Source organism: Cebidichthys violaceus, unplaced genomic scaffold (genome assembly GCF_023349555.1).
Source record: "Cebidichthys violaceus isolate CVI_PGR_0920_01 unplaced genomic scaffold, fCebVio1.0.p SCAF_5, whole genome shotgun sequence".
Classification (NCBI taxonomy): Eukaryota; Metazoa; Chordata; class Actinopteri; order Perciformes; family Stichaeidae; genus Cebidichthys; species Cebidichthys violaceus.
Genome location: NW_027176705.1, coordinates 2,340,432 through 2,355,948, shown reverse-complemented (window position 1 = coordinate 2,355,948; position 15,517 = coordinate 2,340,432). Strand labels below are relative to the sequence as shown.

The window sequence follows — 15,517 nt, the reverse complement described above, 5'->3', positions numbered from 1 at the left end:
CATTTCTGTTCCCAAATTGTTTTTCCCCCTCGTTCATTCAGCTGTCCTTCAATTGAAAATATATGATCAACTGTAAAGGATGCCAATCGTTTCCACGCGTCCTCGTCATCGCTTATGAAAGCAAAGAGTTAATCAGTAATGAGGGATTCAGACCTTTAAAATTATAATCTGTGTTGAAAATATACGTGTTTTTGCCTTCAATTCTGAGATTAACGCAGAAGGAACAATTGAACTGGGAAAAATAAATCTAAATATGCCTACATTATTATTCCTGACCTTCTTCATCCTCATCATTCCTGGATTTAGGTTTGATGCATTACTTGATGCCATTGGTCAAGGACGCATAGGATGACCACAGCGCCTGTGAATTCAGCCTGAATTGCCTTAATACGGAAAATACTTTTATTACGAGCATAATCCCGTAAATAGCCTACGACCTCAAATTACATTTTGCGAGGGCGTGCGGCTCTTTGCAGGTATTGTTTCAGTGGTGGCCTGGAATTAAATTTAGACATACAATGACAATATTCGCCAGCTGATGTCGTAATAATTCACTGGTTTCAGGAATATGATAGGAAAGAAAGCTTTTTCCTCATAGCTTTATTCAGACAAGTAGTTCAAACGTCATCAGAGCTTAATTTACTGTTTAAAGTAACATAATGAGTTTCACAAGCTTGTCGAAATGGATTTATATATATTTTTGTGCGCATATTTTGCAGTATAATAGTGAGTTAAAAAACAATATCACAACCGCAAGTATAGTTTCAGCAGACTTTTGTCGTTTGATACGAAACTGTTTGATTTTAAAAGTTTGAAATGTGAGGATGAACACGTTGTTGAGCCCGTCAGCGCACATCATAGACTGAAGTGATCATCTAATGCCAGCTGTCTGTAGGAGAGTCACCAAAGCCAGCCCATAACGAGATGGACTATAGGCAAAACAGCCAAATCAAAGGGACTTTGATGGACCATGTGAATTTCTCTGCCGGGTTTGATCCTACAAATGACCTTTTAATTAACACAATGTTAAGTTAGTGCAGCGGCTCGCTACACAGGGGACAAAGCAGCATTCATCCTATGTCCCTGCCTCGCTGCTTGGCCTGAACAGTAACAAAGTGTTCGGTGCCACTTCTGATTAGATGCTGACAATAGAGGGATGATGTCCCCTTTCTTCCGCAACTTGTGGATTTCACTCACGTCCTTAGTCCTCTGAATTATGACCTTCTATCAGCGCTGCGGCTTTATGCGTCGAGTCAAGATGATCAACTTTGATCAAATGCACATCCGCAAATGTTTTAATTGGCCGATTGGCTCTATAAATAACCATGACACAGACAACGAAAGCTCTTGGAAAAAAATTGTATTCTTAGAAAAAAAAAATGCCATGATAGGCAAACACAGAAGAAGCTCACATTTCAACACAATGACAAAAATCCTCCACGCGCAACACAGGGGATCCGGTCCTTTTATGGTCAACTTTATGTCCGACAAGCTTTTCCTTTTTTACTTCAGGCAAAATGAAACGAAGCCACAGTAAAACGCAACAGGTAACAGAACACTCAAAGAAGATACGAATCCAACCAATAAACACGTCAAATAATAAAACAAACAGACAACATAACAAAATAATAAATACACAGAGAAATAAATAGGTTTGCTACACTACACGATTGCCATACACAAATCCGGCCGTTTTAACTTGGCCTTTCTCACACCTTTGCATCTAGAATTGTTTGCATAAAGTCTTTTACACCATAAAAACAAAGTTGTGCAAAATGATAGCCACGTCCACAGTTTGACAGCCTCTCACTGCAGCAGCGCCAAGTAGCTCCCATGTGTCATATCGAGGCCGCTACTCGGCCAGTGTGTCCTTTAGTGCATATTACATGTCCCATTCTTTATTGTGGTACTGTTTCCGGCCATCTAGGAGAGGGGAAAAAAACGGAATTAAAATAAGGAATAAACACTCTTTATAAAAATAGGTATTATAGTTTCAAGTTGATTGCATTAGAAATGTTAATATTTTGTCTCATACACTTTGATGGTTATTATAAATTACTTTTGCCATCATGTATATTAGTAACCCATCACTTCAACCTGGCAGTCATTATATTTAGATACAATAAACATATATTTAACAAAACAAAAAAGAGTGTCTGTGTCAAATGTGAGTGTTCAATGCTGTTGTTCTGTGTGTGTGTGTGTGTGTGTGTGTGTGTGTGTGTGTGTGTGTGTGTGTGTGTGTGTGTGTGTGTGTGTGTGTGTGTGCGTCCATGTGTGTGTGCCGTGACTTTGCTGGTTTCTTCCAGTTCAGTGCAGACTCTCACCTGCTTCACCTCTTCATCACTGGTCTGAACGCAGTGACCTTGTCATCCTGTAGGGTCCCGCAGGCTTCACTGAGGTCAGATGACTGTGTCTCTGCTTTGCCACCAGAGAATCCTACACAACCAAATCAAAGCATATCTAAGAAACTTGCCTCGGGTGCAAGTTGGCAGAAAGCGTCTCCTCACTTCATTACCCTAAATGGACTTTTGGACTTTTCTATATTTTTAAAAATATATTTGGCAAAGCTAGTGTTTCTTCCTGTATACCTCTCTAATTTGATCCATTGTAATATAGTGCAGGTATAAGATGACATACCTTCAATAGTGGAGTACTGACATGTGTCTGGGAGGGTAGCATAGGATGAACAGTGCAGTTGGAGGTCCTTGTGACTGTAGCTGCCGGTGCCGTAGACTTTTGAGTGCAAGGATAAGCCCTCGGAGAATGGGCTCTCAGTATTGGTGATGCTGCTAGATTCGTGGAGGCCTCTCATGCCCCCGCACTGTCCAGTAAGCCTGGTGCTCTGGAGCTGGCAGTCCCCGGTTGAGTTGCCTGTCCTCAGCTCCGAGCCATGCTGCTGAGGGCTCAGTATGACCCCCGAAGCTGCCGTACGAGCCAGAGACCAAATCCGAGGCTTATCCGATGCTTCAAAGTGAGACAGGGACAGTGTTCCTGCGGGGCCGGTCGAAGACGGTGCCTTGGACACCGCCGGGTCCAGGAAGTCAGACGGGAGAGGAGGGAGGGTGGTGACACTTTTGATGGCGCAGGGGAACGTGTGGAAGCTGTTGGTTAAACTCAGGTGCAGCTCGGAGCCGCAGTCTCTCTTATGAGGGGCTCCGGATACTGCCATGACCCTGTGGAGGTCCTGCTCATCTGCAGCCACCTTTTCACAGTCACTGTCCAACTTGTCACAGTCGTCGTCGTCCATGTCCTCCAGATCACTGAGATGCAGATCCTTCTCCTCCTTGCAATCACTAGAATCTGCATGGAAGAAAGGCGATTAGCACAGTTTGAAAAGTTGTTGATATTGTGAACTGAGGGGGACAATAACTTTGTTCAGAAAACTTTGAAATATAAATATACATGTTACACTTTGTGGTCCATATGATTGGCAACTGTATTCACTTATATTTAGTGTATGTAAACTTTCTGCCACCAAAATAAAGGGTTACCTTTGGTGACACAGTCTTGGTCGCTCTTGAAGTCATCCTTCCTGTCGTCGTTGGCCTTATTCTTTGGTGACCAGGTCATCTTGTTCTCCTTCTTTAACCTCCTCCTGGCGTTGGCGAACCAGGTGGACACCTGGGTGAGGGTCATTTTTGTGATGATGGCCAGCATGATCTTCTCTCCCTTGGTGGGGTAGGGATTCTTCCGGTGCTCATACAACCATGTTTTCAGGGTGCTGGTGGTTTCACGAGTTGCGTTCTTTCTTCTGGCTGTGCCGTTAAAGTCTACTGTCCCGTATCTGGAGAAGGTTCACATAGAAATACACACAGACAGTGTCCATTAGTGCACTATGAGAAGGATGTCGTAGACTAGTCACTCAGACATCCTTCATCCCTATTCCCTGCTGTTTGAAATACATGCAGCTTCGCTCCATGCAGGTATCAGTATGGAATTACACTCTGACCCTTGATCTGAATGCATCCTGTGAAAGGTTGCTTTTAATGATCAGTGTCAGGTCTGCTGACGCTCATATTACAGAAAGTGGAAAAAAGAACATAGCATTTACCTGTCGTATTGATACTGTCCCAGCGAATGGTCGTAGGGATAGTATGCAGCAGTTTGAGTGATGCCAGAGTGTAAAGTGCCTGTGCTGTCCTTAATGTCATACTGTGGATTCTGTAAAAGACAGAAAGGTTGTTAGTATATGCAACATTTATTAGTTCTCAGCATTTTGAGGATTTTTGAAAATAATAATGAAGACATTTGAAGACATTTTTTCTTAAACAAGAATAAATCAATCTAACCAAAAGTGAAAACATGACATAATATTTGTTTATGTAACTTAACAGGTTTAAAGAGCAATGTTTGTAGCCTTTATTTACTTTGTTATTTTTTTTTACAGTTGCAGACACTATGTTCAACATTTCCATGGACAGAACATGTTAGCTGACTTGTTTTTTTTTAAAATAAATAAGAATAAAGAAATAAAAGTCACAGCTGCACTGTGAAATATCCATTTTACAAGTCTTTTAGTCCTTTATCCACTCTAAAATCTTACTTTCTCAAAGTGAATTATTCTGAGAGATAAGTAATATATAATGTAATATATAAGCTACAGATACACGAGCCAGTGTTTTTAAAACAAGGCAGAATAAGGAGGATTACATTATAATAATACAATTACATTTGATTCAAATGAGACAAGTTCCTCTGCATTGTTTCTACACTAGTTCCCTTCACCTAAGGGACGGGATTTTTGATTTGCTTTTAAAGGGGAAGAAGATGAGACTGGATGCTGGATTAAACGGCTTGTCGAGACGGATACGTCTGCAGTGAGATAAATTGATGAACAAAACCCAGTTGATCGATTAGCCTGAACCCCCCTCCCCTTTACGCATCGGATGAGGCTGAAGTGAGCCCACCAGAGTGGAGTAGATAGCGGATGGGTCGGTGCTGTAGGGGAAGTAGTTGGCGTAGTTCTGGCTGGCGGCAGCCGCTGCGGCGTAGGGGGAGCTGTACATCCCCAGCGCTGCGTTCAGCTCCGTCCGGCTGCTCGCCAGGAGCCGGTTCTCGTAGGACGGGCAGCAGAAGGAGGCAGCGGCGGCGGCGGCGGCGGCAGCGGCGGTCTGGGAGCCGCCTGTCCCATCAGAGACCGACCTGGAAATCGAATCGCAGCAAGTCGTACTGGGGTTTGCCGACACGAAAAACTGCATGAAGAGAATCGTGGATAGACATGGTCATTGGCTGTTTCAGCTCTCATCTGGATGCCTGTGACAACTCTGAAGTGACTGTGGGTGATGCGCTGCAAAATATATATCCAAGTTAAGTTGCTCAGGCAGTTTAATGTTGAGCCTTTAAATTGAAACGTGTGAAAACGTGAGCTTGCTTTCAGTTCACCTCAGTTTAATTATCCTGAATCAGGTGTCATTATCTAAACGTGTGAGCTGCCTTAATTCAAGGTAAGTCACTTTTCAGTGGACTCCTGGAATGAGAGAAAGTAGCTTACATTGTGTAAACGTGTAATAAGCGATGGCACCTCATTATCCCTATGTATTAATACAAAAATGAATTATAATTATTTTTAGTGGATATTAAGATGGAGAAAGGTGTGCGCAATCCGTGCGTAAAAGTGACCTGCTCCAGTTTATCATCGGTTTCAAAATTAGATAAGAAAAATCTAAGGTAATATCACTGTGCAAGTAATTCACCACCGTGTTAGAAATATTTAAATTTTGTGCAAAATGTACTGATTGTTAAAAATATTATCGAGATAAAAGTTGTGTGACAACTTTTCCATGAGAGTAACTTTTGTCCCCTGATCGACTTGAACTTCTTCAAACTTCTCATTAAGCGCAATAATAGTGTCTTTAAATGTAAATAAACCACTACAGTTAAGTTTTAAAAGCTGTCATTAGAATGCAAGGTGTCTGACATCCCACACGTCTCATTAAAAGAGAAAGTTTACGAATGTGTACAGCATGCGTTACACCCCAATTACACCTCGTAGTGAGCAATATGTGACATTCATCTCTATTGTCATCAGAAAAACACGTGAGTTCATTCATAATTCAGTGTAATTGGACACGGGTGCGTGTATATCGATATTTGGTTTCCACAACAAAAGCACCACACGAAAATAGCAGTCTTTGTCTAAGAAGTCCCTCAGCCATTAATGTTTCTTATCGAGAAAAATGCTCTGACTATAGTGAAATACAAGACAATATGCACAAAAAAACATTTGGTGTGTGTGTGTCTGTGTGGTGTGTGTGTGTGTGTACAACACTTAGAACAAATAAAAAGCAAAGAGGCTTACCTGGGAAGTTGCATTGTAAGGGTATCCAAATTGCGAGAAAGACATAGCTGCTTCTTTTGTTACCATCAGCAATATTCTTCACCCTTGATCGATTGCAACCAATTCTACTTCAAATCCACCGTCTTACACACATTTCCACGCACGGCCTTTCGCTCAATAATAGATGACTTCACTCATAGGAGGGAGACTTTAGGATGGCACCAGCTGCAGATTGTTTTATATGAATGAATAATCCCCCCCAAAGGACCCGATAAGAAATGAAATTAAGCGTCATTAAGTGCAAAAAAAAATTGTTGTTGTGTTAGCTGAAGGAGGCTTAAAGGATAACGTAAGACTTGCAAGATATGGACTCTGCTTGTGCTATTATTTGTGGCTCTATAGTTCTTTAGCATTCATCCATGCAAGGGTATCAGCGTGACGTCACTGTAATCCCGGAACGGCAGGGTACCAAGGATAGAATAATGTCTTTGCCAATCACGTCCAAGGCAGGGGTTTCTTAAGGTGCACTGTACACAGGCTTGTCCCGCTTTTGTAATAGAATTCTTCTTCGCCGAATTGCTGAGATAACGCCTCGGAAATTTGTTTTATTGTTCTTTATTATTGAATTGTAACTTGTCAACATATGGAAACCCTTTGTGAAGTTTAATGAATTTGAAAAAAAAGAGTCTTGTGAAATATCACAGACACTTACACATTCAGCAAGAGAGATTACTTTTTTCTTTTTTTTTCACCCAGGCAAATAGCAAACACCTTAACAACAAAGTCTGCTGGGTATTTTCTGTTTGAAACACTTTCTTTTATTTACAATCCATCACAATTAAAGCTGTTCGAATAAGCACATTTTTTTCTTCTTTATTTAATCTCGACCTCTGGCTCTCTGGCCAGAGGTCCATCCCGGAGTTAATGACGATGATGTTTCTATCTTTCTCTATTAGAGAGAGGGGCAGTCCCAGCAGGAACGGTTAGAGGGGTTTTGGGCAGGTCAATAGACCAGTGATTGATGCGCGCCTGGAGACCTACGTGACCATTACGCGTAATGCGTAATTGTATCAATTAACAAATGGATACATGCCCTTGTTTAACCAACGAGTAACAGAGTGAAAATATGCCTTAGAGGTGAAATCCGAAGAGCTGTGCTAGAAAAAAAAGACAGTGGAAGCCCTGCTCTACAGTCTAATTAAATATCCGTGGATGGGGGCGACGAGAATTGCATTTTAATTGAATGATGCTCACTTGAAAGATGGGTAAGGAATGATGCTGCCTCACAGTGAATGAAACGAGAAATAATTTTAAGCCTTATTAGATCAGCAGCTCAACCATCACCAGTTCTCTCGCTCTCTCCCATAAACGTAAACAAGCTGTGTCTCCTCCTCGTGTGATGTTGAGCTGGGAGAGGGAGGGAGGGAGGGGGTTCTATTATTCCCCCTATACACACTATATTTGTATTGACAGTGACAGCGATGATCAGTCCTACTGAGTCATACGATCTGCCTGTTTCTGATTATCTAGGGCTGTGTAAGGTTTCCGTTGTCACGACTGATACCTTGTGCCAAATTCCCCGGTGCCCTGCCGTTCCATAACTGATGTATGGCGTTTCCTCCCTTGGAGACGCATCTGCGATTATGGGCTTCCTCTCCGAGGGGCGCTAAAGAGCCGCGTGTAGAAGATGGAGATCTCCTGTCAAGAGATTTTCCACAGAGATAAAGTGGACAGACTGGTTATGGTCCAAGCTCTGGACAGTGTATGGGCAGTAAACACCCACAGGCAATAGCAACTCTCACACACACTGCAACATTGGTTCTGACAAGTGCTTACTGCAACTAAGACAACTAAGTTACTAAGTTACTACGTTACAACTAAGAACTTGTTGGTCCTCAAAACTAAGAAATATTCCCTATGTTACCGAAATGAATGACACCTTTCATGTGGTAGAATTGTTCTTTGAATAATCTTCTCTCTGTTGCCCAACTTGTTGATTCTTTCACCAGCTAAGAGCCAGGCTCATTCTGCACCCAAACATTTCAAGTTGCAAAAACTCACACAAAAAATGAGCGCAGAGCAAAAAAATAGAAATCCAGTATATCTACAAATGAAAGGGACAGACCAACTTGATTATAATATAACTATTTTCAAATATATCCTTCTGTCATGAATAAAAACAGTCTGAGGACAAGAAGTGAAAAGCCACTGCACTATGGCTATTTAAAGAGTTCTGGATAAAATAAAGGAAAACAACGTATCTCTACTTCTCATCTACTTCATGAGATAAGAAAAACAGCCCTGTTTTCTGCTTTTTGACAATGCAGTTTTCAGATAGTTCAGTTGCTCTTTAAATTGTTTTTAATGAACTTAAGAAGTAGGTTGGAGAATTTTCTCAAACCCTAAATGAACATTAAACCTTCAGTTTATCTATAAAAATGTAGATACATTGTTTCACGTGGGCAGTGGAAAGAGCAGTATTTAACACTTAACTGTCCATTTACCATCAATGATGGATATCAGAACTTTTTTATCAAAGGATAATGCACATTTCATGCTTAAACCATTATTCCATAGGAGAATGTGCACACGGAGAAGGTTGAAACAAGCTAAATGTAATTGCATGCCGGTGGTCGATGCTTTTCTACAAGGGCATGCATGATGGCCCAAGTGCATATGGACAGACTCATGCATAATGCATGTCCAGCAGTCAGCGTAGATCTTACTGAATCAGGCCAAAATGAACACTAATTGTAATGGCAGACTGGCCGCAGTGCCCTTCCCTTTAAAATGTGTGACAACCCCTGAATGAGACATTTTTACATTGTTTTGTCTGGATTACTTAGTACTCACATTGTTACAAGGTTTTGTTTTTTCAGCAGCTAAATGGCTGACTACAATAATTAGTGATTCCTCAGATGTTTTTTGTTTTTTTATGAAAAAAACTTTTGGCAAAGTCTGTTTTAGAGGTTTCATTTCAATTCAATTCAATTGATTTTGTATAGCCCCAAAATCACAAATTGGTCCACATACGACATCCTCTAACATAGAACCCTCACATCGGTACAGGGAAAACTCCTCCCAGAGAAAACTTTAACGGGGAAAAAAAAAAAAGGAAGAATTCTTATGGAGAGCAACAGCGGAGGGATCCCTCTTCCAGGATGAAGTGCAATATATGTCATGCGTACAGAATGAACAGCATAACAGAGTTACAACACATTCAATGCATCTGACATAAATTATTAAAATAATGAAAGTAGTAAGCAGAAGAATGATGGAAAAAATTACGACTACTAATAATAACAGCAGCAGTGGATATAGTAGAATAATAATGATAATAGAAGCAGTAATGGTATCGGTAATAGTAATGTGACTAATAATAAAAATGATAGTAGCAGTAGGTGTCAGCAGGGCCATGGCAGGAGGCAGGACCACGGTCCCAGATATAACCACGATCCAAGGACACCTGTGAGGCGAGAAAGACTCCGGTGAAGAAGCAAAGTTAGTAATGTGCATTAATGGGACATGAATTCATACAGACGGAGAGAGAGAAGAGGAGAGAGGAGCTCAGTGTATCCTGGTCTAAGTCCCCCGGCAGCCAGGTCCGATAGCAGCATATCTAGGGGCTGGTCCAAGGCAAGCCGGAGCCAGCCCTAACCATCAGCTTTATCACAAAGTAAAGTCTTAAGCCTACTCTTAAATGTAGTGAGTGTGTCTGCCCCCCGGACTGAAACTGTGAGCTGGTTCCACAGAAGAGGAGCCTGATAACTGAAGGCTCTGGCTCCAATCCTACTTTTTGAGACTCTAGGAACCACAGGTAACCCCACATTCGAAGAGTGCAGCTCTCTAGTGGGGTAATAGTGTACTATAAGCTCCTTAAGATATGATGGTGCCTGACCAATTAGGGCTTTGTAGGTGAGGAGAAGGATTTAAAATTTGACTTGTGATTTTACAGGGAGCCAGTGCAGAGAAGCTAATACATGATCTCTTTTTTTAGTTTTTGTTAGTACACGTGCTGCAGCATTCTGGATCAACTGGAGAGATTTAAGAGACCTATTAGAGCAGCCTGATGATAAGGAATTGCAATAATCTAGTCTAGAAGTAACAAATGCGTGAACTAATTTTTCTGCATCGCTTTGAGACAGGATGTGTCTGATTTTTGGAATGTTACGTAGGTGAAAAAAGGCAGTTTAACATCAGGAAGTTGCAGGTCATCCAGGTTTTTATGTCCTTAAGGCATGCTTGAAGTTTAGCAAACTGGTTGGTTTAGGGTACTACATAGAGTACTACTCTCCCATAAGAGCAATATCACAAAGTGTATTTTTTTAACAACAGGATTGTGTAACAGACATCCTTAAACTGTTAAGCCCTGTTCAAGTTGGAGTTAAATCGTGTATCATTTGTATCATTTGGTGGTAAAATCAAAGAGTCTTCTTTAGAGTACCGCATTTACGGAGAAAGTCACAACACAAAGCGCACCATAAAGTTAAGAAAGTAGGTCAAATGTGTCCATTTCTTTATTTGAAACAAGCTGCAACAAACTACGGCAATTCAAAGACATACTATCTGAACTAAGACAGATCATGTAGAACATTTAACTACTCGCAGACAAAGGCATTCACCCTTACAGTACATTCACGCTCATATTTAAGAGTAAGCAAGTCCAAACCTCAATTATATCTTGTTCTAACGGATCCATGCGGTTACTAATGAGACTGAGTAGTGCACGCATCCTCCATTAGAAGCATCACTGGGTGGAAAAAGAAAGAAAAAAAAAGAAGGAAAGGTTAAGTCAACACTCAATAGCTCCCAGCCCTATTCTCCTACTTAATACATTTCCTATGCTGACTTAATGAACCACACAAAGCCTTTCTGGTTTTTCATCAGATGGGGGGTAGCAGCGGCGGTGGTGGTGGAGGTGGAGGTGGAGGGGGGGTGTATGAAATGGTAATAAGGGCAGGCAGACGGAGAGACGGAGGGAGAAGCCCGAGCCGAGCAGAGGATGAAGCTGCACCTACCTGGAGGTGTGTGATCTCATTAAAGCCAAATTGGTATATGCCAATAAATCCAAGGCACTTGCGATCTGGAATTATTACACTCACGCACACATACACGGCATACACACAAACTTCCCCTGTGAAGAGCATTTATTAGTACTTCAAAATTATCCAAAATGGAAAGAAAAGTAATGAATATTGTAATGAGAAATAATAGAGCAATGGGCGGATACAGTCACAGCAGTGGCCGGCCGGTTAACGCCAAAACAAACATCCCCAGGGCTGCTGAATAATTACAGCACACAGAGGGAGTCATTAAAGCTTCATCAAACAGAGAGAAAAAAGAGATAGAGCGAGTGTGACATTATGACGACTGTCTCAATAAATCAATCTGGTGAGGGGGGAAAAAAATGACGATAACTGATGATGGTACAAGTTTGATTGCTGTTTATCTAGTGCCACTGTGCTGTGGTATACTTTGATTGGTATCTTGACTTTACAAGACAATGTGTATCCTGAAAGAACGTATTTACACATATATCCATTTGGTTTTGTTTTCCACAATTCAAACATGAATCTGAACACTAATGGACAGCCATAATTGGCGTTTCATTTGTACACTTGCCACTTTAGTTGCTTGTATTCAGATGTTTAACTCAAACAAACCCTAGGCATTTTGTGTTGGGAGCCGCATATCCCAGAGGCCCCTGGGGCTCCTGGGAGAGGGAGAGAGCGCGACAGAGAGAGAGAGAGAGGCATGTGTGTGTTGTTTGTGTGTGCTGGCTGGCAGAGTCCCCTTGAGGCTCTACTGTAAAGCTATCATCAGCGGTGGTGTCAGGGATTTGTAGCTTGTCACTGAGAGAGAGTGCTGGCAGTGACTCTGGGAAATAACTGCTTATGGAGAGAGAGAGAGAGAGAGAGAGAGCGAGAGAGAGAGAGAGAGAGAGCATGGCTCACACAGCTCGTGTGAGTGTAGGTGTGTGTAAGAGAGATAGAGAGACGGTGAACGAGTGGGAGGAATGTGTGTCTCTTTTCTCCCCGGGGTGTCTGGAGACGTGTGTGTGTGTGTGTGTGTGTGTGTGTGTGTGTGGAGGGGTAGGTTGTGGGTCGATCATATGATGTGTGGATCCATGTGCCGTCTTTCATCTCGGGGCCTTAGGCTCTTTGTCTATGTGTGTTCTTGCCGGCAAGTGGTGTGTGTACATGTCTATTCTGGGTGTGTCAAAGCTCCTGCGGTGGCATTGCGTCTCCCTGTGAATTAACGTTCACATTTGGACTTGAATATGATCAAATATGTATTTTCAGTCACCGGCAGTAATGAGGTCTGTTCAAGCTACCTCATTGCTACTTTGCCCCGTGTTTGTGTTTGTGTGGTCCTCGCCGAGATGGATGCCGACTTCAAACCGAACTTTCCCTCAAGGCGGAGGGCCAGCAGCAGCAAAACGCTGCTGTCGGGTAAATACATGTATCTGCGAAAAAACAAGTTCCTCTGGAATGACGAATGGAGGGCTCATTTTCTCATTGACAACCATGTATTTCTGAAATCGCATGTTGGCGGTTGACCAGGTTTCAAGTGCCCGAGGGTCATGAAATTCACTCAACTCATAAATGATCATGTCAGCGTTCAAACAGAGGAAGAAAAAGGAAGACGAGGAAAATTGCAGTTACATGGTTTCCATCTGACTGCAGCTGCTAAATTCACAGCAGCATTGTGGCCCATCTCTAGGGCCCGCAGAGGCAGAAAGACAGTTCCTATTACTGTCAGTCCAATTACCGGCCACAGCACAGCCACCGCTGTCAACACCAGACGGGTCATGGTATGCATCGGCATCTTTTCTCTCATGTTTGGCCAAATTTGGGCAGGAGAACTTTTATGTTATGCAGCGCAGTTTTGAGCTGTAAGCAACTGGTTATCAACATCATCTACTCTCATAAATTAGCCATTATATGAGGTCAAGAGTTGAGTAGAGTAGGAAGTCATCAAAAAGCTTGCTCATTATGAGATGTGAAGGACACCTACAACCGGGTTTACACGGAGGATGGCCTGCTTTAGGGATACACACTGTAAACGAGCAAAGATTTGTGACCAAAATGACAACACATTCAGCAACAACAAATGGTCGCAATACATCCCCTGTGGTTTTATGTGCCCGTGTGGAAATCCACCACGCATATACACATATACACCCAGAAGTGGGGAATGTGATGAGAAGTGGTCTAAATATTGAAACACTCTCCATTACAGAAGACAGTGCTCTGCGTTGAGCGTGTCTGCTGAGCTGCCTCGAGTGTTGCACCGCATGGCAACAGAGAAGGCCCAGCCCCATCTGGTCTTGGTTCAGTCTGGTTTACTGCAAAGTGGTGCCAATACAAATAGCTGTGCTTGATGTTTGTTTGCATAAATTGTTTTGAAAGGCTTCACCAAGAGTTTTTTGGGTGGATTACGGTGGGGAAGTTGGGGAGCCAAACGTGGTGGAATAATCCTCACTGAGCTGACAGTTAGATTTGCTCTTCTTTAGGAATAAAAAAAAAAAGATTGTTTTGGATTTTTCTTCTCGGTTCCTGGCAGTGAGCTTGGACTGTGAACTTTTCAGTGGGTTGTGTGTGTGTAAAGTGTGTGTGTGTGTGTATAGAATGCGGGTGTGTGATGATGGAGAATGCTGAGCAGCTCTCTCTTCTCTCGTAGCATAGCAGTGTCAATTTCGATCACATCAATGTAGCTTTAAACACATGCTAAAAGTTCAGTTGAAAGTTCAGAGGCCCAATGCAATGTGGGGAAAATGTCTCTCTTCCTAAATCCCTCGCATACCCACTTTGATTTTTCTTCCACATGTCAAGGCAAAGGAAGGAAAAAGCAAAGTTATGTAGTGAGGGGAATTAGGCTTGTATTACACTGATGAAAAAAAGTAAGCGAAAGTCTCTTTTCCATTAGAGTTGGGACATTTTTGTTTTGATTGTACATCCTGGTAAAAAAAAAAAAAAAAAGACACAGCAACCAATTGGTAGTCATCATACCTTAGCTCTAGTTTTTCTATCGGTTTAAGCAAATTGACCTGATTGATTTCATGTCCAGGTAAGTGTGCCAGCTCAGTGCTAACTGGTACCAGGCAGACTTTTGTGGTAGCCGTATAGATACTCAGGCCCCCAGAGTCACAGCCAGAGCCCTCGGTAGGATGGAAATCGCAATTCTACCAATGACAGTTCAATCGTTCGAGCCCTCTGTTCCTCATTTGCTGCTTAGCCAGTGGAGGTCCGTCCATGGTCGACTCTCAACTGGATCCAGATGCGGCTAAAAATATTTTTTTTGCTTCAACATTTGTCTTTGTCTTTAGATCCTCTGCAGCCACATTGTGTCAGGGTGCAGAGCTAATGATGGTATATTTTCTAGTCCGTGGACAAAAACCTGAGTTCTGCTCTATCCTCAACCATTGATGGGTTTGGTCTCCTCACACACAGGTTTGACAAGTTCAGCAACCAGTGATACAATATGACTGGACCCACTTCCCTTATCTCAAGACTGTTATCTAACAGTGACTACATATACAATAACTAGACTACAATTTTCTTTTTCTGCTTATATTCAGCAGTCATATGACTTTTATTGCATCTGAAATCATCTGAAAATGTCCTTGTGTGTTTCAATCTCATGGAGTGAGAAGAACAAAAAGAAGATATTTTCTTTATTCTCAGCAGAAAGCCCACACTCACACTAGTATAATCTGGTGTCAATCAACATACTATTGTGCTTTTTGCATCCGTAAATCTCTGCTTCATCAGCTGAATTTCAACTTCAACATGTTTTTTTAATTTCCCTTTTGTTCTGTCATTTCCCTACTCAAGCTCTATCAGCAGGCCTGAGCAAAGCTTTTTCGTCTTATTCCGTTGCCTCATGTACATCTACCTCAAGACAAGAAAAGAAGTGAAGAACAAAAAAAAGAGAATGGGGCTCCCTCAATCCATCCAACTTACAAGCAGATGTTACATGTTTGCAACATCAAAAGTCCCTGTTAACTGTGAGAGGGTGAAATCATATACCTTTGATTAGCCTTTTCACTGGTTAATGTAAACGAGTTTAGTACATGGTTGCTGAGTGAACCCTGACCTTCGCCTCATGGCCAATACATCATCAGATTACAGAAAAAACACACACTTTTGTTACAACTTTGCCTTGTTAAGGCTAATTTCTGATTTGCAGATTGTCAAGCTTACTTTGGAGTAAGCAAGAGGACTGGATCAGGTC

At 42.0% G+C, this 15,517-nt stretch overlaps 1 protein-coding gene across 1 annotated transcript; it reads right to left on the bottom strand.

The window, feature by feature from the left end:
• Positions 1-1,370: 1,370 nt before the first annotated feature.
• irx6a (iroquois homeobox 6a) lies at positions 1,371-6,488 on the bottom strand. Its single transcript, XM_068730730.1, has 7 exons — positions 6,302-6,488; positions 4,911-5,195; positions 4,055-4,164; positions 3,495-3,787; positions 2,641-3,303; positions 2,328-2,439; positions 1,371-1,923 (listed from the first exon to the last, which is right to left on the bottom strand). Exons 1-6 carry the CDS (start codon positions 6,365-6,367, stop codon positions 2,333-2,335), a joined length of 1,524 nt encoding a protein of 507 aa, XP_068586831.1. The 5' UTR covers positions 6,368-6,488; the 3' UTR covers positions 1,371-1,923; positions 2,328-2,332.
• Positions 6,489-15,517: the final 9,029 nt, after the last annotated feature.

Coding starts and splice junctions, on each gene's coding strand:
- irx6a (XM_068730730.1), bottom strand. CDS start 6,367: ATGGTAACAAAAGAAGCAGCTATGTCTTTCTCGCAATTTGGATACCCT. Junction 4,165..4,910: donor CCGCTATCTACTCCACTCTG/GTGGGCTCACTT, acceptor TGTCTTTTACAG/AATCCACAGTATGACATTAA. Junction 3,304..3,494: donor CCAAGACTGTGTCACCAAAG/GTAACCCTTTAT, acceptor TCTTCCATGCAG/ATTCTAGTGATTGCAAGGAG.